A 15,486-nucleotide genomic window follows, 5' to 3' on the forward strand; every position below is an offset into this window, starting at 1 on the left:
AGCAACAGTATTCTTTCCATCCCACCTACATGGGTCTTTGAATAGGGAAACAGTTCTGGATGGTGAAATGGGTTTGGTTTTCTTTTTCCTGATGTACTCACCCCAAAGAGTAAAGGCGGCATCGCTTGTTTTGGATTTGATGAGCCAAGCTGAACTTATCATCAAGACAGATGGGCCAGGGCTTCTTTGTACTTCCAGAGTCACTTATCAGGCCACCTGGGACCAAGTGGTTGCATGAAATCTGTGAAGGTCACACGTCATTGTTTTAAAGACATTTCAAGTAAAAAATTGTATGTGTTTATGCTCTTCATAGCCCCTACAAGCTTTGAGTTGGAGGGAGGCAGCTCAATGCATTGAGAGTCAAGCCAGGAGATGGGAAGTCCTGGGTTCAAATGTGATTTTCAGATACTTCCTAGCTATAGGAACCTGGGCAGGTCACTTAACCCCAATCGCACAGCCTTTACTGCTTTTCTGCATCAGCATGATCAATTCCAAGACAGAAGGCATGGGATTTAAAAAAAATGATTGACTACAAAGTCAAGAGAAGCTATCTGCTTGGTGGATTACAAGAGGGACTGAGGAGAAACCTTGATTTCTTATTCTTTCCTTCCAGCATTTTCTCTTCCTTAGCATCTCCAAAAAAGGGAGAGAGATTTCTCCTCTCTGCTCTACTTATCTCATAAACACCTGCTCCATAGAAAGGGATCAAAGCATCTCCCCAATACTGTGGGATATAGTTTAATCCACTAGATAACAGGGATACTCAAATTAAGTGTTTCAAAATAAAGACAAGGAAGAAAACCAAAGAAAACATGTATCCAAAAAAAAGTTAAACTCTGATCTCAACTGTACCCTAAGCAAACATGCTATTCATTTGGGGCTTCTTTGAGCGCCTACGCAGCTTGTTCAGCTGCACTTGTAAGCTTACTGCTGCCAAGATAGTGATCTTGCCCAGCAGTGGCATGTTTTCCCAGCTGGGCAAGAAGCCCAGCAAAATGCTTCACTTTCTTTTTTTTTTAAACCCTTCTCTTCCACCTTAGAATCAATACTGTGTATTGGTTCCAAGGCAGAAGAGTGGTAAGGGCTAGGCAATTGGGGTTAAGGGACTTTCCCAGGGTCACACAGCTGGGAAAAAAATGCTTCACTTTCTAAGGACGATCTATGAATCTGAGGCAACTCTAGCTACTTTCCAAAGATGAAAGAACATGTGAAATACAATATAGCATTAAAAATAAGCATTACATGTAAGTGCTTTGGAAATGTAGAGCAATAGACAACCCCAGGCTTCCTGCAAGAAATCTGAAAAATTAAAAAAGCACCCTCAGTTCAACTGTCCTTGCATGGAACTGTTTTTTCCAAAGTTACAATAGAAACTCGGCTAATTCTGTTGGTCTCACTGAAATAATATTGCCAACTTCATCAATCTTCCTAATATATGGCAGTTACTTGGCCAATCATTTTTGCCACATAACTTTTCAGGAAGTCCAGTTTTAAGTTGGGGGCTTGGTGGAGGGACCCGAAGAAAGGTTAGGGAGGAATATAGAGGAAATATCATAACCCCAGAACCATCTGTTGATTCTCTCTTTTTTCCCCCATGCTTTTTCCAAGTCTTTGCCCATATTTTTCTTCTTTGTTAAAAATAAAATCAGAAAGAAAAGAAATCTTTTAGACTTCGAAAACTCTGTTGATGGTCTCTTCAAGAACTTTAGCACAAGGGCTATAGGGTATAAAAGAAAACTTACTAGCCTGGGAGTCAAAAGTCTTATATTCTAGTCCTGGCTCTATAGCTATGTGACCCTAAACTATTCACTTAATTCAATTCAACAAACATTTGTTAAATATCTACTAGGTGGCAAAACATGGTGCTATCTCACTGGGTCTTTTATGAAATGAGATAGTTAAACAAAATTATAGCTAAAGGAGAAGCTAGGTAGCTCAGTCGATAGAAAGGCAGACCTGGAAATGGGAGGTCCTGGGTACAGATCTGGCTTTAGACACTTCCCAGCTGTGTGACCTTGAGCAAGTCACATAACTCCAACTGCCTAGCCCTTACCCCTCTTCTGTCTAGGAACTGGCACTTAGTATTGAATCTAGTCAGAAGGTAAAGGTTAAAAAAATGATAGCTAAAATCCTTTCTGGATCTAATATTTTATACATGCCTACAAAGTTTTATTAAGTAGGACTTTCATACTTTTAGCCATGGTTGTGAATGACCTGGACCATTTTTTTACTTAGATGAAAATTATAGTATATGAGTGGCTAGAAAATGAATTTTCTTTCCACATATTTCATGTAACCAACTTCATTTGTTGTCATTAGTGGAAAGAAAATGCCTCCATTCCAATATCTTTTTATGGTCCTACCTTCTCTCAGAGGATCATAATAAAATGAAGGAATTTCTTGGTCTTGTGCTTTTTATTATCATATTTTTCAAAAGCATCAACATCAAAGACCAACTGGGAACATTGGACAGTGTTTCTCAATTATAATTCTCCTTTTCAAAAAAGCAAAGTTAAATGTTGGTTATTTTAATTTTCTGGATAAGATTTCTAGCCAAAGATCCATGAAATCTCTTGCAAATGAAATAAGTAAAACTAGAATAATTTATTTATAGTCCAACTCAGATAATTAGTTTCCATTTTCTTTAATTTCCCCTTGAAATTTTAATCATAGAGAACTGGATGCACAGATAAAGCATACTTGAGGAAATAAACCTATGTGGACAATATAATTTTAGTGACTATTGTATCCTGCTTCATTTTCTTTGTCCTAAAGCTAAGAAGAGTGGGCAGAAAGAGTGCTTGAGAAATCATACCCATTAGGTAAAATCCATTTCAAACATCATCGTTATGCTTATGTGGTACCATTAAGCAGAGGGAGGGGTCTCAAGGGAAGTCTGTGGTTTTAAAAATGCTTTATTTCAGTTTTATAGATACCTTACTTCATTCAATGGGCACATTCATTAAAAGCTCTGTAAATGTCAAATTTTTGGAAATCAAGTCAAATTTGAAATGAACTCTTAGCTCACCATTTAAAGTAATGATTCTTAATCTAGGATACATGGTTGTTTCTTCCTTTTAATTCATTTTTTCTTAATATTTGAGAATATTTCAATGTAACTGGTTTGCTTTGTAATCCTATGTATTATATTTTATAAATTTAACTATATTATCCTAGAAAGGGATCCATATGCTTTATCCAACTGTCAAAGAAGCCCATGACAAAAAATGGTTAAGAAAGAAACTATGGGATAGAACCTTCTGTAAAGGTAGGAAAAGAGCTTCTTTACATAAGGTAAATCATCACATCCTAGCTTATGGTTTTATGAGTTTGTATTTTTCTATATTAGATAGGTAGGTCTGGTATCAGGAAAACTCATCTTCATGAATTCAAATCTAGCCTCAGACACTCACCAGCTATGTGACTCCAGACAAGTCCCTTAAATCCTGTTTACCTCAGTTTCCTCATCTGTAAAATGAGCTGGAGAAGGGAATGACAGACCACTCCAGTATCATTGCATGCAAACCCCAAAAGGGATCACAGAGTCAGACATGAGGGAAATGACTGAACAATATCAAAAATGTTTATAGATCAGGTTTTCTTTAAATAAAGCACCTTGATATTTTATATATTAATAATCAATTAATAATTGGTTTCCTAATTTAACTTCTAAAAGATAGAACTACAAAGCCTCCAACAACTCCCTGTTCCTTTTTCTCCCTTTGCTTTTAAAATGTTTTCTTTTACTTGAAATCAATGTTATCACAGCCAGATACTCCCCACGGCATGTTTCCTGAAGGCAGATGGTTTGGGGAGCTGCCATCAGAGGTTGAACATGAAGTCTTATCTGAGAACGGCACGGTCCTTATCGTGCCTCATGGCTTCAGGCTTCCTTACCAGCCTTCAGTTTCTGACATCTCTCAGGACCCCGAAGGGGAAAGAACTGTCTTTCCCACTTGAAGAAGAGATTGCTCTCCCTTATATGGGGTAGTATTATGCTGGATTAGCAAGCAAGGTCTCATCCAAAAACTTCGATGGGTCTGCTGGGTATTTCATTAGCTAACAACATATTAAACAAAAGACCTTAATATATAGGAGAATCCTCCTTAGCAAAAGACTTGAGAAAAACATCACCATAAAATGACGTGGGTGGGATTCATTTCTGCAGCATTAGAGGATTTATTATTGAGTTGCCCATTAGGATTCTCCAGGGCTAACAGAGATAATTTTAAGTAACGGGGAGTCATGTAGCAGGCTTGCATGCTGTCATTGTTAAAATAGGTTCTAAATGAAGCATGCGTGGTAGAAAGCTTTGCTTTCCAGCATGTGGGAGGAACGGAAAGCACGTTAGCAAAAAATAAAATTAAATTAAATTAAAAATTCCAGAATCTCAGAACTATAGAATGTGAGTCCATAATTAATTTTATTTAATCTCAGTAGGATCTTCATTGGTAATCATTATGTTTTAGTCTTCCCTGATTGATCTCTTTCATGCTCCCTTACTGACTGTTTCAAACCTTTTCTTCTCGGACTCCCCCAACATAGCACCCCCGTCTCCTACTTTACTGAGCTAAAAGGGAACATCCCTTGTGATCCCTATTCGCCTCTTTGTCTATCTCTTCCTCTCGTGGCTTCTCACGAATCATCCTGCAGTACAGAATATACTCTCCTTTAGCTCTTCCTCTTAGAATCCTAAATTTCCTTTGAAGCTCAGTTCCTGAGCCCCCTTTTCTCACACCCCTAATTGTCAGTGCTACTTCTTTCATCAAATATTCTTGTATTTGTATTTACTTCTCCAATGTTCTATCTCTCAGTTGAAAATAAACAATCTGAAGATAAAGCCTAGTCCAGTGTCTAGTATATAATAAATGCTTAATAATTATTTGTTAAATTGAATTGACCAGAGGAATATGAGTTCATTTTTTGTTCCAGGCAATCTTTCCATTATTAAATTCTCTTGTTTTTCCTCTGGTACCTAAAAGTTAAAGAAAGAGTAATGATCTGCCCTTATGAATCACGGCTACTTGGAAAAGCCTTGTGAAGTCTTGGGGATCTAACCTAGTTTCTTTATAAGCAGGTCACTAAATAACAACCCTCTAGCAACTTACACTAATTCCAGCACTGTCTGACTGTTCTGTTAAGGTTTGCTTCTGCTGGGTCCCAAGACATTAAATATTTGTATTGTGGGGGTCATTTGAGAGCGCTCTGCTTGGCAAAATGCAGGCACAGTCATGGTAATTACAAGAGCAAAGTAGCTGACCTATTTCACTTCACAATAATCCTGGGAGAGAAGTAGTAATGCCACCTCCATTTTTCAGGTAGGGAAACTGAGGCAATGAGGTTTTTTGTTTTGTTTTGTTTTGTCAAGCCCAGATCAAATTGCTTACTATCTCTGAGCTGGCAGAGGGAGGAGAAGGAGGGAAATGGTTTGGATCTTATAATTTTGGAAAATGTATGATGAAAATTATTATTATACATAATTGGGAAAAGAAAATATTTTTGAATTGTTTTTAATAGTGAAGGTTTTTTTTCTAAGTCAGGATTAGAGCAACTCCATCCACTATGCCACACTGTAATAGTAGAAAATATTATTTTTATTTTATTTTTACATTTTTTCCATGTTTACATGATTCATTTTCTTTCCTTCCCCTCTGTCTCCTCTCTCCCAGAGCTGACAAGCAATTCCACTGTGTTGTACAAATGTTATCACTTGATACCTATTTCCATATTATTCATTTTTACCATAGAACTGAAACCTTAAACCATATAGAAATGATTCTTTTTAAAACATTATTACCTTCTGTTTTAAAATTGATACTAATAATAGGCCCCAAAGCAGAAGAGCAGTAAGGGTTAGGTAATTAGGGTTAAGTAATTTTCCAAAGGTCACATAGCTAATAAGTGTGTACAGTCACATTTGAACCCAAGATCTCCTGTCTGTAGGCTGGGCACTCCTAGTTGCCTCTTAGTTGCCCCAGAAAAGCATTTTTATTAAATTAACAACTGGACCCACTTACAGTTATTGTGGACATATTTAACAAGAAATTACTATAAAACTTGGTTTTTAAAGTTATGGGTCTTATGAACTTTTTTTTTAATTTAATAAAGGCTTCTTAAGAAATACAGTAAAAAAAAAGAAAGAAAGAAATACACTGGATTTACGAGTCAGGAGATCCCAGTTCTGCCACTAAATTAGCTGTGGGACCCCATGCAACTCACTTAGCTTTAGTTCCTTCATCAGCAAAATGAGGAGACGGGACTAAATAAAATATAAGGTTTCTTTCAATTCTACAGTTCCATGAGCCTATGATTTATTCCTTATGCTGTTTATTTTTAAAATGTTTTTCTCTCTTGGGACATCAACCATAAGAAAGACCTGACAGGAGCTTGAAAGGATCATTTCATACTTCCAAGAGCTTCCTTATGTGTGTGTTGTTTTTTTTTTTTAAGCTACTTGAAGACATATACTTGGCAGGTTTATTTTATTTTTTTGTAGCAGAGCCTATGGTTCCCAGATCCAATTCATAACAACTTCCATCTCCCCCTAGGGCATTTCAAAGGGTTCACTAAGCTGAAGTTAAGAATTTAAGCTTCCTCATCCTTCATGTAAAATCAAGAGATAAAATGACAGCACCATGGAGAGATTAAACAATTCTAATTAAAATACAAAAATAACTTTAAAGTCCAAGTATCCAACAAGTTGATATGTGACAAACTAAGTTGAAATTCTGTAGAGGGATTAATTTATCATCCCATTACGCATAATTAAATGCCTAATTCAGGAAGCTTTTACTTCCTTCTCTGAAGGAAAAAAAAAAGATTAAAGTTCTTATGATTTTCTGATTATATTATATGAGAAGAGGAATGGATCCTCCCTCCCTCCAAGCGGATCCTCTGAGTCTTCTAGAACAGTGGTGTCAAACTCAGAAAGGTCCACTAAACTGTACATAAAAAGCTCTGCCTGTTGAATCAGAAAACCACTTATCAACACCATATTTTATTGCATTTTTAAATAATTTCCAATTATATTTTAATCCCTTTATTCGAGTGCTGGTGAGCTCATGGGCTCTCACCAACTTTGTGATTGGCAACTCTCCTCTAGAATTCTAGATTCTCTCTTCTGAGGGCAAATGGGCTTCTTTGCTACACTAAAACTGGGGCTGTGGAAAAGGAGATTGCTGTGGAAAGAGCTTTTTGGACCTCAGAGCTAGAAAGGACTTCAAAGTCCATCCATCCCAGCTCCCTCAACCCAACAATCAGTCAACACACATTTAGGATTTTTTTTAAACCCTTGCCTTTTGTTATAGAATTCATACTAAGTATGGGGTCCAGTGCAGAAGAACTAGGCAATTGGGATTAAATGACTTGCCCATGGTCACATAGCTAGGAAGTGTTTGAGGTCAGATTTGATTCTAGGACCTCCCATCTCCAGGCTCAGCTCTCTAAACACAGGATCATCTAACTGCCTCTCAACAAGTATTTATTAAGAGCTCATTATGTGCCAAGTACCATGCTAAGCAAAGGGATCAAAAAGAAAAAGAAAAGTACTTTTTTTTCTTAAAAGAGTGTCTGCCTTCAGAGAGTTTACATTCTAAAAGAGGAGAAATGTAAATGTATATGAGTAGTAGTAGTGGTAGTCTCTCGGTGTCCAAGAATGACGATTGTCTTTGTGCAGTTTCATCTATTGATGTACCCTCATGTGGCTTTGGAGTCCAAAGGCTGAGGCGCAGAGTTTGTGGCACATGGTGCATGGGACGCCAGTTGTTACGGGAGGTGCGGTGGTGGCCTGGTGTCAGCGTTCACGCGCAGCGGCGAGACATCTACGTCGCTCATCATCAAAGGTGGTGGCTGCATGGTGAATGTGGGTTCGCCAGCTGCTTCTGTCAGAGGCAGCGAGTTCTAGTTGCTTTGGGGTAATGCCAGCCCACTTCAAGTTGGACTTTAGCTGATCCTTGAATCTTTTCTTTGGTCGGCCTTGTTTCCTGAGTCCAGCTGACAGTTCACCATAGAATACCTGTCTTGGTATTCGCTGTGGGTCCATGCGGATGACACGTCCAGACCATCGTAGCTGGGTTTTGAGGACCATGTGTAAAAAAATAGACTCAAATACAGGACTACAATCCCCACAAGCCTTTGCTCCACTTCCCCAAAATGCTTTGTAATCTCACAGGAATTCTGAGGTGGGCGGAGATCGAGGAAGGATTTAAGCTGGTGGCAAAGGTTTTTGGCGCTTTTGGACTTCCATTTTGGAGCGGAGGCGTCTCTTCCATGATGTGAGGTTATTTTGTCTAGGCCTCTGGCCTAGGCACATGTTTCTTACTTGTATATTCTTTAATCCTTAATCCTTAATAAACCTTTAAAAAATATAATACTCCTTGCAGAGAGAAACTAATTTCAGATGCCTCAGTCTCCCCATATTCCTAAATTTTAACTGTTACACATGACTTCGATGCTGATGGAGTTGGCTCTGTCGAGGACTTCCTGGTTGGTGATTAGGTCCTGCCATCAGATCCTCATTATTGACCAGAGGGAGCATTGGTGGAATTGTTCCAGCTGTTTCATGTGCTTCCAGTACAGTGTCCATGTCTCACAACCGTACAGGAGCGAGCTGAGGACCACTGCGTTGTACACTTTGAGCTTAGTCGCAGCGCTTACACCTCTGTGTTGGAGGACTTTGCAGCACAGCCCCCCGAGTGCCTGACTGGGCTTTTGGATCCCGGCATTAATCTCATGGTCTAGGGACCTGTCGTTGGCGATGGTGCTGCCCAGGTACTTGAAAGTGCTGACGTTAGAAAGCTGCGTGCTGTCGATTGTAATGCACGGCTGGTTCGTTGGCCTCCCTGGTGCAGGTTGGAGCAGCACCTCTGTTTTGCTGAGGCTGATAGTCAGGCCAAACAGTTTTGTTGCAGTGGAGAACCTGTCCACAATGGTTTGGAGATGATTTTCTTGGTGGGCCATGAGAGCACAGTCAGCTGCAAAGAGAGCTTCCAGGATGAGTCTCTCTGTTGTCTTTGTTTTTGCAGTCAGGCGGCAAAGGTCGAATAGTGAGTCATCCAGCCGATATTTGATGTAGACGCCCAGGTCTAGATCCATCACAGCATGTCATAATACTTGGGTGAAGTATAGGTTGAATAGTACTGGAGCAAGGACACAGCCTTGTTTTATGCCATTGGAGATGTTGGATTGGAAGTCTCTCCACCAGATAGGACGTCCCCTGTCATATCAACATGAAAGAGCTGGATCGGTTTGACGAATTTTGCTGGGCAACAAAGTTTGCTGAGGATCACCCACAATGCGTCCCTGTTCACTGTGTTGAACGCCTTTGTCAGGTCTATGAAGACAATGTAGAGACTTAGGTTCTGCTCAAGGCATTTTTCCTGCATTTGCCTCACCGTGAAAACCATGTCTATGGTACTGCGATCTGGTCGGAAGCCACATTGTGATTCAGGCAGGTTCTGCTCTGAAACAGATGACAGGAGTCTGTTGAGTATAACATGGGCGAGGATCTTTCCAGCAGTGGAGAGTAGTGAGATGCCTCTGTAGTTGTCACAGGCTGCTTGTGTGCCTTTGTTCTTATATAGGGCTACGATGGAGGCATCTCTGAGTTCTGGGGACATGTCTTCTTCTTCCCATATGCTAGTCAGCACTATATGGAATGCCTGGAGCGCCTTTCCATTTAAGGCCTTGTACACCTTGGTTGGGATCCCGTCTTTACCGGGTGCCTTGCCTGCACTCATTTGTTTAATGGCTTTTTGGACTTCCTCTATTGAAGGAGGGATGTCAAGTTGTTCAATGGTGCAGTTTTGAGGGATCTGGTCAAGGGCGCTTTGGTCGACTGAAGAGGGTCGGTTGAGAAGCTGACTGAAGTGTTCTTTCCACCTGTTGCTGATGCCTTTTTTATTTTTTATGAGAGTGTCACCGTCAGAGGATAGCAAGGAAGTGGTGGTGGGTTTTAATGGCCCATAGACAGTCTTGAGGGCACTGAAAAATTGTTTGTAGTTTTTCATATCAGCAATACACTGGATTTCTTCTGCCTTTTTTCCCCATCATCGGTCTTGCATCTTCCTGATCTCATGCTGTGCCATGGCTTGGAGAGACTTGAATCTGTCCTTTTTAGGATCAGAGTTTGGGTTATTTTGGCACTCCATAAAGGCTTTGTTCTTTTTGCTCAATAGGTCTTCAATAGCAGTGTTGTTCTCGTCGAACCAGTCCTGGTGGTTGCGTTGTTTGGGGCCTAGGACTGCCTTTGATGTTTCCTTCACTGCGTCTCTGAACTGGTTCCATTTCTCGGTTGAGCTTCCAGTGAGTGGTCCCTTGGCAGACAGCTTGTCATCCAGGCAGGACTGGAATGTTTGTAAATAAGATAGATCTCTAAGATGACTCACGTTGTAAAATGCGCGAATTTTCTGAGCGCATTTTGGATGGCAAGGCGCAATGCGCATTTGAAGAGTCGCTCTAACCAATCAGTGGTCTGTCCAGCATTCAGCTCCTCTCATGGCTCTGGTGATCTTTACATCTTGGATGTCTTGCTGGCGTACAATGATGTAGTCAATGAGATGCCACTGTTTTGATCGTGGGTGCATCCATATTGTTTTATATTTGTTTGCCATTCTGAACACAGTGTTCGTGATGGTGAGTTCAAACTCTGAGCATTTGCTGAGTAGCAGTAGGCCGTTGTTGTTCATTTTGCCCACACCATGTTTGCTGAGCACTCCTTTCCATCTTTCATGGTCCTGGCCAACGCGGGCGTTGGTCTCCCAGTAGTATCAGCTTGTCATTTGTGGGCACTGAGTGCAGGACGGCACTCAGGTCAGAGTAGAACTGCTCGATGGTCTCCTCTGTGCTGGTCAGTGTTGGGGCATATGCGCTGATGATTGTGGCATACCTGTCTTTGCTGAGAGGCAAACGGATCTTCATGAGCCTCTCACTGATGCCCACAGGCAAGTCTGGCAGCTGTTTGAGCAAACTGGTCTTGATAGCCAGGCCAACACCATGGATTCTGTCTTCATTTGTGGCTCTACCTTTCCAGAAGAAGGTGTATCCAGTGGTGGGTTCGCTGAGTGATCCCTCTTCTGGTAAGTATGTTTCGCTTAGGACTGCGATGTCGATGTTATATCGCGCCAGTTCTTTACTGATTAAAACTGTTCTTCTCTCAGGTCTTGGGGTGTTCTCTCTGTCAAGTAATGTTCTGATATTCCATGCTCCTAGTAGGAGTTTCTTTGTGTTTTGTTTTCTTTGGTTTCGACTACTTAAAGTGATGACCCACCAGCTGCGGTGTGCTGACCGGGTATTTGTAGGGCAGGCAATGTTTGGGACACCTTTTCTAGTCCCCTCCCTTGATTAGGGTGAGCAATGCTGTCCTAGAGAGGGCTGCTGAGTCTCCCAGGATGCTGCCGAACGTCCCTGCTGCCCTACAGAGCATAGGCCGCCTACATGCAGGATCGTGACTACAACTGCCAGTCGTCACCTCCACCTGTTGCATCACCACTCCCCCATCGCCGCAGGTCTTGAAAAGGGTGGATGGGGTTAGGATAGATGAGTGTGCACAAAGATACTTGTGCGTGAAGGAGATTTAAGTGGAAAAGTCGATGCACAGAGACAGTCCCACTCTCTCGGCGTTGGAAGCCTGGGTCCAGTGGCATGAAAAGTCCTTACACCTGGAGACTTCCTCAGCTGCATTGGATGGCCGTGTTGTCTTTTGTGCTCCAACACGCTCTAAGCACTCCACAGTCCTTTGCTGCGTCGCCATCTCAGCCGTTGAACCTTCTTATTGGTTTCTTCCGCCTGTTCTGCCGAATCAGTCTTCACATGCTGGGTGAGCAAAGCCCTGGTTCACCAGGGGTCGATGACCCGATGGCTACCCTCACAAGGTTTAGTCGGCCTGTCTAAGCCATTGCCCGGGGTGTGGCCCCTGCCACATGCCAGCAGCTACTGGGAGCCACAAGTGAGAGCTGGGTGTCAGGTGGGGGTCAGAGGCTGGAGAGCTGCCCTAGGAGGGCATGACAAGCCCTCCATACCAGAGATACTACCCCTCCCTGAGCACTCCATAAATATAATACAAGGTAAACCTTAGAGAAGAAAGCACTGAGAGAAAGTTCTAGGAAACAGGAAATTTCTCATATAGAGGGTGATTTTTGAGCTGAATTGTGAAGGAACTGAAGATTATAAAATTCAGAGGTGGGGAAAGAGAGTGTTTTGGGCTCTGGATAGCCAGTGCTAAAGGCTAGGACATGAGAGATGAAGGATTGTACAAGTAGAACAGCATGGTTGGACAGTAGACAGTGTATAAAGGGAAGTTTATAAGTTTACAAGTTTAGAAAGTTGTGGTGAGCTTTAAATATTAAAGGAGTTTATGTTTGATCCTAGAGCTAATAGGGAGCCAAAGGAGTTTAGTGAGTAGGGGAATTTCATGATTAAACCTACACTTTGGGAAAATCACTTTGGAGATTATAGAGAATGGATTAGAGTAGGGAGAGACTTGTGGTAGAGAGACTAATTAAGAAAGCTATGGCAATAATCCAGGAGAGAGGTGAAAAGGATCTGAACAAGGGTTATAGTTGATTGAGTGAAGAGAAAGGGATGTACAGAATTTATGTGACATAATAGTGTGCATGTAGCCCACAGCCCTCTTGAGGGTGACCTGAACCAGATTAAAATATAATCAGGAGAAGGCAATCTAGGTAGCTCAGTGGATTGAAAGGCTATAGATTGGGTCCTGGGTACAAATCTGCCTTCAGACACTTCATAGCTGTGCAATCCTGGGCAAGTCACTTAACCCCCATTGGCTAGCCCTTACCACTCTTCTGTCTCGGAACCAATACACAATATTGATTCTAAGACAGAAGGTAAGGATTTTTTCTTAATGTAATTGGGAAATATTTGATAAAATAAATAAAAATACAATAATGCATTTAGATAATTTCAAGTTGTGGTTTTCAAAGTCAATATGAGGCCCACTGGCATCCTTATATACAATTCAATGGCCCCATTAACTGTTTTGGGAAAATTTGAGAGCCATAAGACTTTGAGAAAGGGAGGAAGAAATGAATTCTGATTTATATAAATTGAGTTTGAGGGGGTCAATGTGATAACTGCTTTCAAATGCTCAATTTGGCTATGAGAAGACTGGAGCTCAGTCAATGACCATTGAACTCATGAGAGTAATTGAAGTCATCAAGTATGAGAATATGTATACAAAAGAAAAGAAGGCCACCCCGATTTTACAGGTAAGGAAACTGAGGCCCAGGAAGGTGAAGGGATTTACCCAAAGTCAAACCAAACAGGTCGTAATTATCAGAGATGAGATATAAACCCAGATACGATTCTGCCTCCAAAGCCAATGTACACAAGTTAGGTCATTAAGTAACCAATCTCTAATGCTTACATCTGAATTATAAGTAAAGTTCTATTTGTTGTGATGATCATTTCTAGATCACTGGCAATTAGCTTATCAGTTTCTAACTCAATTGAAGCTCTCTGCTCAGTGGTTGGGTTTCTCTTGAGTTCTGATTTTACATATGTGTCTTGAGGTCAAGCAGCTCTGAAAATGGAACCTGATTGACCCATCAAGAGTCATCAGCTCTCTATAATTGATACTTCTTCCCTGAACAGGTCAGCAGCCCTACTAGAGGAGTCATTCAGAAACTGCCAAATCTTGTTAAGTCATCGCATAAAGGCCAGTGCTCTCTAATGATTCTAAAATGCTAGACCTTGAGAGAGTATGTGACTTCATTTTCTGTTCATTATTATAATCAGAGGTCCTTCCTTCACTCCCAGCTAACACACTTAAATCTGCCCCCCAAAGGCCATGGCAGAAAAGTACGAGCAAATAGACCTCTCTAAATGTAACAAGGACTTCAGTCTATAAAATATTTCTTCTTTAATTCCCTTAACATGGGCTTAGTTCACTAAAAATAAAATTCTTTTCAGTGCCACTTTTCAAAGTTATTCATAAAATGCTAAAAGATGTCATTTCTCAAAGGACCACTGATTTAGGATTAGAAGGGGTCACCTTTTAGTGACTAGACTAAGGGGTCACCTGGTTCTATTCTCTAATTTCACAAATAAGAAAACAGACTCGAAGAGAAAAAGTTCTTGCCCAAGGTCACATAGATTAGTGACAAACCTGGGATTCCTAGACAAACCTCTTGACTTCAAATCTAGGAAAATATTTCAGGCAGCTAGGTAACATAGTGGATGGAACACCAGGTCTGGAGTTAGGAAGACCTGAGTTAAGATTCAACCTCAGATACTTATTAATTTCATGATCTTAGGTTTAAAAAAAATTTCTATTTGCCTCAGTTTCCTCCTCTATAGAATGGGGATAATAATAGCACCTACCTTGCAGGGTTGATATGAGAGTCAAATGAGGAAATAATTTTAAAGTGCTTAGCACAATGCCTGGCACAGAGTAAGGGCTATATAAATATTAGATTTATATTAAATATACATGTATAACCTAGTGGAATTGCTTGTTGTCTCTGGGAGTGAGGAGGGGAAAGGGAAGGGAAAGAACATGAATCATGTAACAATGGAAAAATACTTAAATTTTTTTTAAGATTTATATTAAATAGAAGGCTTCTTATCTACCTCTTCTGGAGATGCTAGATGTAAGCAGCCTAATCCTGAAAAAAGAATTCAGATCTCTACCAGATGCTGCTCTCAATTTGACTCCAACTTTTCCTTCCCTTTCCCCCAGGAATCCTCCTTGAGGAAAGACAATCATATCTTTCAGTTCTATTTAACACTAGATTAGATGTCTATAAAAGCATAAAATCCAACCTGGGTGGTGCTGATATATTTCAAGAACCTCATGGCTTCTTCATTCAGGGACTGAGAAGGACTTGCCCAAGGCTGGAGATCAATATGCCAACGTAACTGTAACAGAAAAAAGACAGTTAATAAGCTATCTTTCTATGGGTCAGGCACTGTGCTAAACACGAGGGCTACAAATTAAGGCAAAAATACTGATAACTCAGTCCCTGCTATCTAGATGCATAGAAGATGCCTAGATTATCCCAAAGTAATCTAAAAGGAAAAGCCAGCAGGGAAGGGCAGCCAATGGATTAGAGTAGGGAGAAACTGGAGAAGGGAGAATAACCAAAAGGATATTTCAGTTGTCCAGGCAAGAAGTGAAGGGAGTCTGAACAAGGGTGTAGCTAAAGGAGTAGAGAGATAATAAGGGCATACCAGGGTGCTGGCATTATCAGAGCACAGAAGGAAGAATATTTGGGAGATGGTACAAGGGTGGAATTGACAGTTCTTGGCAACAGTTGATTATGGGGGTGGGGGAGAGATAGCAAGGAATTGAAAGTGACAACTATATTATGAGCCTGAAAGATTGGGAAGATGGTGTTGCCCCTCCACAGTAATAGATAATTTAAAGTGGGAGAAGGTTAGAGTAAAAGATAAGAAGTTCTGTTTTGGACATGATGAGTTTTAAATGTCTACTGGACATCTAAAAGATAATTGGAGATGTGAGTCTGA

General features: G+C 40.7%; 1 protein-coding gene across 1 annotated transcript in view; it reads right to left on the reverse strand.

The window, feature by feature from the left end:
* The window catches only part of METTL24 (methyltransferase like 24), a 205,843-nt gene that overhangs the window by 109,233 nt on the left and 81,124 nt on the right, over positions 1-15,486 (reverse strand). The window contains exons 2-3 of the mRNA XM_007484431.3: positions 14,782-14,877; positions 102-241 (exon numbers count right to left, since the gene is read on the reverse strand). Coding sequence (XP_007484493.1) covers positions 102-241; positions 14,782-14,877 — 236 coding nt within the window. The remainder of the gene's footprint in view (positions 1-101; positions 242-14,781; positions 14,878-15,486) is intronic.

Source organism: Monodelphis domestica, chromosome 2, assembly GCF_027887165.1.
Source record: "Monodelphis domestica isolate mMonDom1 chromosome 2, mMonDom1.pri, whole genome shotgun sequence".
NCBI lineage: Eukaryota > Metazoa > Chordata > Mammalia > Didelphimorphia > Didelphidae > Monodelphis > Monodelphis domestica.